The sequence below is a fragment of the Cebus imitator genome, unplaced genomic scaffold (assembly GCF_001604975.1).
Source record: "Cebus imitator isolate Cc_AM_T3 unplaced genomic scaffold, Cebus_imitator-1.0 Scaffold15, whole genome shotgun sequence".
In the NCBI taxonomy this organism is placed as follows: Eukaryota; Metazoa; Chordata; class Mammalia; order Primates; family Cebidae; genus Cebus; species Cebus imitator.
This window is the reverse complement of record NW_016107330.1, coordinates 11,938,011-11,946,495: the sequence shown is the minus strand read 5'-3', so window position 1 is coordinate 11,946,495 and position 8,485 is coordinate 11,938,011. Positions and strand designations below refer to the sequence as shown.

At 41.3% G+C, this 8,485-nt stretch overlaps 1 protein-coding gene across 1 annotated transcript in view; it reads left to right on the top strand.

The window, feature by feature from the left end:
- USP48 (ubiquitin specific peptidase 48) overlaps positions 1-8,485 on the top strand; it is a 113,465-nt gene that overhangs the window by 27,622 nt on the left and 77,358 nt on the right. The window contains exons 2-3 of the mRNA XM_017503250.2: positions 6,493-6,613; positions 7,620-7,776. Of these exons, the coding sequence (XP_017358739.1) occupies positions 6,493-6,613; positions 7,620-7,776 (278 nt within the window). The remainder of the gene's footprint in view (positions 1-6,492; positions 6,614-7,619; positions 7,777-8,485) is intronic.

Below are 8,485 nucleotides of genomic sequence, written 5' to 3'. Positions count from 1 at the left end.
TCTCTTTCTCTGTTGCCCAGGCTGGAGTGCAGTGGCGGGATCTCAGCTCACTGCAGCTTCTGCCTCCCGAGTTCAAGTGATTCTCCTGCCTCAGCCTCCCAAGCAGCTGGGACTATAGGAATGTGCCACGAATCCTGGATAACTTTTTGTATTTTTAGTAGAGACAGGTTTTTGCCATGTTGGCCAGGCTGGTCTCAAACTCCTGGCCTCAAGTGATCTGCCTGCCTCAGTTTCCCAAAGTACTGGGACTACAGGTGTGAACCACTGCTCTAGGCCACTGTCTCATATTTCATGAAACATTCAGCCTCTTTGATCTGTCTTTCTACTTGGTAGACACAAGTATACAGAACTATTTTTGTGCTATAAGGAAATTGTCACATAATTGATAAATGATCCTTGACACAGGGCCTACTCCTAATGAGGGATAAAATGGAGTTGGGGTGTTGGAGAATGACGAATAGGGAAGGTGACAGTCCTGTGTGCTTGGCATTCTACTGTGCTACTGAGGCTGGCTTTAGAAGTAACAGCTTATAATTACAACTGTGTGAGTTGTGTTTCTTTTTTTTTTTTGAGATGGAGTTTCGTTCTTGTTGCCCAGGCTGGAGTGCAATGGCACGATCTTGGCTCACTGCAACCTCTGCCTCCTGGGTTCAAGCAGTTCTCCTGCCTTAGGCTCCCCAGTAGCTGGGATTACAGTCATGTGTCACCACGCCAATTTTGTATTTTTAGTACAGACGGGGTTTCTCCATGTTGGTCAGGCTGGTCTTGAACTCCTGACCTCGGGTGATCTGCCCACCTTGTCCTCTGAAAATGCTGGGATTATAGGCATGAGCCACCGTGCCCGGCCTTGTGTTTCTTGGGTAGATTCTTTACCTCTCCAAGTAAGAGAACAAACACAAAGGTGTCCCCTGCCCCCCGCCCAATATTGTGCTATGTATAAAAGACTTAGCCACAATTTAGAAATTTAGAAAGCCCAAGCCCTTTTAATGCAAAGCACCGTCATTGGCTTTTTGGTTCCCACCTGAAGTGTGGCCATAGAGACTTGGAAGCCATAGGTTCGGCTTGGGGTGGTGCTCTATCACAGGTCACCTCTACCGTGATAGCATTCTAGCTGACTGAAGAGTTATTTAGTAGTACCTAGCAAGCAACTAATTTAAGACATTGATTTAAAAAGAACAAGGCCAGTGTTCTGGGGCCTGATAATACAGATTGCTCCCAGCTTCTGATAGTAGCTTTTGAAAGTCTTATTGTGGTAATATTTAGGCCATTGGTTGTGTTTGCCTTTCGATGCCAGCTTTCGAACCAGTTCAGTATGCATTATTTTTGTGCGTAGGCAGTGGTAGAGGTGAGGACAGGAAGAGCCTACCTTTTTGTTCATTGTCTGAATTATTTTGCTCTCAGGAACTGGAGACTAGAATCTGAACAGTTCCACTGGAACTATTTCCTGAGACTAATATATGTGTTTGACCCATGGGAGTGTCTTTCTCCCCAGCCAAGTCATCTGAAAAATTTTTACCCCCGTCCTGTCCCAGGAGGAGGAAGTGAACAAATAAGACTTGATATTATACTTTTGAAAAGCAGAGTTGAAGGAATTGACAAAATAAGTGTCCACTTTATTTTAGAGGTGTATTTTCACCATGGTTACTATCTCCCAAAGACGTCTGGGGGAGTCCATTACCACTAGCTTCGGAGAGTCCATTGCTGCTAGCTTTAATTTTCTTTTTGTCTGTTTTTTTTTTTTTCCCTGGAGTCTCACTCTGGTGCTCAGCCTGCAGTATCATTCATTGCACTTTGATAGTTTAAAGAAAGAGGTTTTTCTTCTGTCTCACCATGGAGCGATGGATTCCTACTTTATTCAGTAGGTTATAATCCTATTATTTATTTTGTTGCTAAATTTTGTTGTCAAATTTGGCCAGTGGGACCTCCCCTTCCAGCCAACTCTTGTGCTCTTTTAACATGTCCCCATCATTCTTTCAGTATATCCTTTTAGGGCACAGTACGGTGTTGTAGGTTTGTTTTCTAATTTCACTGCCCTGGCCTTAACAGGTACCCGCCACCACGCTTGGCAAATTTTGTATTTTTAGTAGAGACGGGGTTTTGCCATGTTGACCAGGTTGGTCTTGAACTCCTGACCTCAAGTGATCCACCCACCTTGGCCTCCCAAAGTGCTGGGATTACAGGCAGGAGCCACCATGGCCGGCCAGTTTTGTTTGTTTCTTTAACTGCCTTATAATAGACCTTTCCCATTATAGATGAGTAACAAGCACAAAAACAAAACCCTAGATCCTTCTCCCCACAGTGAATGAGTTCTACTTTTATTTCCTTAGTAAGCTTTTCTACCTCCTGGCTTTGACAAAACTGTTCCTAATTTGGTCAAACTTGTTTTCATTTTTATTTTTTCAGAAGTTTTAAAATAGAGACAGGGTCTCACTTTGTTGCCCAGGCTAGAGTGCTGTGGCTATTCACAGGTGTAATCATAGTTCATTGCAGCCTTTAACTCCTGGGCTTAGGCCATCTTCTGCCTGAGCCTCCTGAATAGCTGGCGCTATAAGCATGCGCCACCACACCCAGCTTCATTTTTATTTTTTAGAAGACAGTATGTTTAAAAAGGGCATTAAGCCGGGCGCGGTGGCTCACATCTGTAATCCCAGCACTTTGGGAGGCTGAGGCGGGTGGATCACGAGGTCAAGAGATCGAGACCATCCTGGTCAACATGGTGAAACCCCGTCTCTACTAAAAATACAAAAAAATTAGCTGGGCATGGTGGCGCGTGCTTGTAATCCCATCGACTCAGGAGGCTGAGGTAGGATTGCCTGAACCCAGGAGGCAGAGGTTGCGGTGAGCCGAGATCGCGCCATTGCACTCCAGCCTGGGTAACAAGAGCGAAACTCCGTCTCAAAAAAATAAATAAATAAAAATAAAAAGGGCATTAAAACAATTATTTACTTAATTTTGGAATATGTAATACATTTCATTGTTCAAACCCTGAAAGGTATGAAAAGTGATGCAGTCAGCCTGGGCAACATGGTGAAACCCTGTCTCTACAAAAAAAAAATTTAAGAATTATCCAAGTATGGTGGCATGCACCCGTGGTCCCAGCTACTCAAGAGGCTGAGGCTGGAGGATCACTTGAGTCCAGGATGTAGAGGCTGCAGTGAGCCATGAACATGCCACTTCAGTGTGGGAGTCTCCAAAAAAAAAGAGAAAGTACAGAGGGTTGTTTACTTCTGACCTGCAGCTGACATATACAGAGATAACCTTTGCAGATATGTTTGTTTCCAGTTTACAGTATACTCTCATGTCTAAACAAACAGGTGTGTTTACCCCATTTGTAAATTTAAAAAATGGCCACATTATATGCAGTATTATGTACCTTCCTTTGTTCACCTAATGATATCATTATATATCACAACATTAAAAGCTTTCTCTACCTTTTTATTTATTTATTATTTTATTTATTTATTTATTTTGAGATGGAGACTTGCTTTGTCACCGAGGCTGGAGTGCAGTGGCGCCATCTCAGCTCACTGTAACTTCTGCCTCCCAGGCTGAAGTGATCCTCCTGCCTCAGCCAAGATCTTGAGTAGCTGGGATTACAGGCACCCACCACCATTCCCAGCTAATTTTGGTGTTTTCCGTAGAGACGGGGTTTAATCATGCTGGCCAGGCTGGTCTTGAACTTCTGACCTCATGATCCACCCACCTCAGCCTCCCAAAGTGTTGGGATTACAAGCATGAGCAACTGTACCTACTGGTCTACCTTTTTATTTTTTGACAGCAGTAGTTTTTATTGTTTGGTTATACTGTAATTTATTTTATCAGTTTCATATAAATTTCCAATTCTTTACTGTTATCAGTAATCCTTTAGTGTGTATCCTACAGAAATATGCACAGTTTTGTTCTATAATGCTCCTTTATAGCAAAAGAAAAATCTAAGCTCATTTTACATTTAGTTGTTGTGTCTCTTTGGTCTCCTTTAATCTGGAACAATTAGTGGATCTTTCCTTGTATTTCATGACATTGACTTATTTTGTAGAAAGTCCCTCCAGTTGGGTTTGTCTGATGTTTCCTCATGACTCAGTTAAGGCTATGCATCTTTTGGCTAGAACATCGCAGAAGTGATTCTGTGTTGTACATTATACCAGAGAGTGTGTAGTGTCAATTAGATCTATTACTGGGTGTGTTAAATTTATGCATTTGGTTAAGGTGGTGTCTGCCATATTTCTCCACTGAAAGTTATCTTTCTCTTTGTAATTAACTTGTGTTGAGATACTTTGAGACATTGTAAATATTGTTATTCCTCCAACTTGCCTGCATTCTCATCTATGATGATTCTTGCCTGATTTCTTTTCTGAATCTGATGGATGCCAAATGGAGATGTTTAATTCTGTCATTCCTTCCACTTTGATAGTTTAAAGGAAGAGGTTTTTCTTCTGTCTCACCATGGAGTGATGGATTCTTACTTTATTCAGTAGGTTATAATCCTATTATTTATTTTGTTGCTAAATTTTGTTGTCAAATTTGGCCAATGGGACCTCCCCTTCCAGCCAACTCTTGTGCTCTTTTAACATGTCCCCATCATTCTTTCAGTATATCCTTTTAGGGCATAGTAAGATGTTGTAGGTTTATTTTCTCATTTCACTGCCCTGGACTTAAAATTAGCCATTTATTTCTCCAAGGAGCCCTGGGCTCTTTTAGTGGATAATATTTAGAAGTTCAGATCTGTGTTTCAGAATTTTATTTATTTATTTATTTATTTATTTATTTTTAAGACAGGGTTTCACCATGTTGGTCAGGCTAGTCTTGAACTCCCGACCTCAGGTGATCCACCCGCCTTGGCCTCCAAAGTGCATGGATTACATGTGTGAGCCACCATGCCCAGCCTGTGTTTCAGAATTATTAACCTGTCTCTGTGGAAAAGAACCCTACTTATTAGAGCTGGTTATTTGTTCCTGTTGTCTTTAGCAAGAGGGTACTACTGAATGAGCTTGCTAATAAATGAATGTTCAAGTTATTTGGTCAGTCACCCACCCCTGCCTTCCCTTCAGTCTGGATGTTTTATTTAGTTGAAATACGTTTTCTCTGTATTGAATTTAGGGTTCCTGTCATCCTTGTTGATTTTTTTTTCTTTTCTTTCTTTTTTCTGTTTTTTGGAGACAGAGTCTCCCTCTGTTGCTCAGGCCATAGTGCAGTGGCACGATCTCAGCTCACTGCAACCTCTGCCTCCGGGTTCAAGTGATTCTCTAGCCTCAGCCTCCAGTCTTCAGTCTGGCTGGAATTACAGACATGCACCTCCACACCTTGCTATTTTTTGTATTTCTAGTAGAGACAAGGTTTCACCATGTTGTCGAGGCTGGTCTCGAACTCCTGACCTCAAGTGATCTACCTGCTCTGGCTTCCCAAAGTGCTGAGATAACAGGCGTGAACCACCATGTCCAGCCAGTTGATTTATTTTCATTTGTGTATGTGCATGAAGTAGTGTGAGAAACATTCACATGGTCCCAAATTGTACATTACAGGAAAAGGTATGTTTTCTTGTCCCCCGCCCCCAAGACAGAGTCTTACTCTATCACCCAGTCTAGAGTTTAGTGGCTCATTCTTGGCTCACTGCAACCTTCATGTCCCAACTTCAAGCAATTCTCCTGCCTGAGCCTCCTGAGTAGCTGGGATTACAGGCCCGCACCACCATGCCCGGCTTATTTTTGCATTTTTAGTAGAGACGGGGTTTCACCATGTTGTCCAGGCTGGTCTAGTCTCGAACTCCTGACCTCATGATCTTCCTGCCTTGGCCTCCCAAAGTGCTGGGATTACAGGTGTGAGCCACTGCACTGGCCGAAACAGTACATTTTATTTTAACCTTATTCCCACTCATGCTCTATAGATAACCAGTTTCATTAGTCTCTGGTTTATCCTGTGTTTCTTTTTGTTCACAATGAGCAGGTATATGTATATTTTCTTATATATTTCTTAGACATAAAAACAGTATACTAGAGATATTCCTTTGCACTTTGCTTTTTCACTTAATAATGTGTCCTGGAAGGTACTCCAGATCTGTTCATAGAGACCTTTTTCATGCTGTGTGTGTCTGTGTGTGTGTGTTTTACTGTTGCATAGAATTGTCATGTAAATGTACCATATCATCTGTGTTTGGGCACTTGGGTTGTTTCTAATATTTTGCAATTATCAGACAGTGCTGTAATGAATAACCTTATGCATGAGATTTTGCATTGTTGGAGGTATATCTTATGGGTGAATCCTCAGGAATGAGATTGCTAGGTCTAAAGGTAGTTGTCTATGTGGTTTTTTTAGAGATTGCATTTCTACCAGCAGTATATGCATGCTTGCTTCTCCATAGCCTCACAAACTGAGTGTCTTACACTTTCTCAGTTTTGCTAATTTAGAGATGAGAAATGGTATCTCATTGTAGTTTTAATTTGCTTATCTCTTATGAAACTACGGTCTTTTAAAATTTAAACTTTTTTTTTCCCTTAGACGAAATTGCAAAGGAAATCCGAATTGCTTGGTTGGTATTGGTGAGCATATTTGGTTAGGAGAAATAGATGAAAATAGTTTTCATAACATCGATGATCCCAACTGTGAGAGGAGAAAAAAGGTAAACTATCATTTTTAAAACGATTGCTATATGCTATTTTTTTGGTTTTTGTTTTTGCTTTTGTTTTGGGCCTGTCTGTGATCAGAAAACACTACTGATTTCAGGTATCCTGTGCAACTTTAAGATAAATAGTAGAACTTAAGACTCTAAGCCACTTGAATTAGAACACTTTTTAATGGTGTGCTTTAAAACAGGCAGCTGCGTAATTCAGTAAGCCTTTTAATAATACTTTTAGTTTGAATGCTGATTCTGTGTTTGCTTTAACATTGCCTGTTTTATTTCAAACTCTTTTAAAGTCTTTTTTTCTTGCTCAGTATCACAGAATCCTAAAGTCTTTTTAAAGGAGATGGTAATTCAAGGGAACAAACTGATAATGATAGCATTTTGCTTTCTAGGGTTTGTATTTTATATATAATGTTGCTTTTTAAAAATATACATGAAATTTTCTAAACATAAAGCTTAGCATTCAGAAAATAGCCTAGTTTGTTGTCTAGATAGTTTAATAAAAGAATAATTCTTTGTAAGGTCAGGAATTCTCAATCTTATCTTTGGAAAAAGTTGCAACCAGTTCCCTCTACTGCCCCCAATCTTCCAAAAAATCTCTATAGACTGTAAAGGAAGTTTTCTGCATAAGTTTTACTTTGTCATTCTACTGAATGCTGGCAGCTTAGAAATACAGCAGACGTAAAGCCTATATACGCTTGTTCAAAACCGATCTTTTCTAGAATCCACTGTTCTAATTTTAGATTTAAGGGGCTGGAGAAGACGATATGCTAGAGATGAGCAGTGATGCTGTCCGAAGTCTTTTTCACTCCTGTGGCCAACCCAAAATGGGGCTCTCATGAAAATTATGCCCCCCCTCCAGCCAAGAGAAACTTAAGGTGGCTATACCATGTTGGTTGTGACAGTCTTACAAATTTTTAATTGAAAATTTAAGAATAATGCTTAGAAATTTGTTGTTTAAAGAAAAATGGATTTTATAATTGTAAATTTTGTATTTTTGTAGAACTCATTCGTCGGCCTGACTAATCTTGGAGCCACTTGTTACGTCAACACGTTTCTTCAAGTGTGGTTTCTCAACTTGGAGCTTCGGCAGGCACTCTACTTATGTCCAAGCACCTGTAGTGACTACAGGCTGGGAGACGGCATCCAAAAAGAAAAAGGTGGGTGGAAAGGGGTCGGGAAGAGCTCTCTTCCTGAACATTTTTTTAAACAACGTCTTCTTTTTTTTTGGATTTTGAGTCTTGCTCTGTTGCCCAGGCTGGACTACAGTGACTCACTTCAACCTCCGCCTCCTGGGCTGAAGTGTTTCTCCTGCCTCAGACTCTTGAGTACTTAGGATTACAGGCGCTGGTCACCATGCCTGGCTAACATTTGTATTTTTAGTAGAATCAGGGTTTCACTGTGTTGGCCAGGGTAGTCTCGAACTCTTGACCTCAAGCGATCCACTTGTCTTGGCCTTCCAAAGTGCTGGGATTGCAGGTGTGAGCCACTGTGTTAGGGCTAAACTTTTTTATTTTTATTTTTTGAGATGGAGTTTCGCTCTTGTTGCCCAGGCTGGAGCGCAATGGTGCAATCTCAGCTCACCGCAACATCTGCCTCCCAGGTTCAAGCGATTCTCCTGCCTCAGCCTCCTGAGTAGCTGGGATTACAGGCATGAGCCACCATGCCTGGCTAATTTTGTATTTTAGTAGAGGTGGGATTTCCCCCTGTTGGTCAGGCTGGTCTTGAACTCCTGGCCTCAGGTGATCCACCTGCCTCCGCCTCCCAAAGTGCTGGGATTACAGGCATGAGCCACCGTGCCTGGCCTAAACTTATTTTATGTTATTATTTTTTTTTTTTTTTGAGACGGAGTTTCGCTCTCGTTACCTA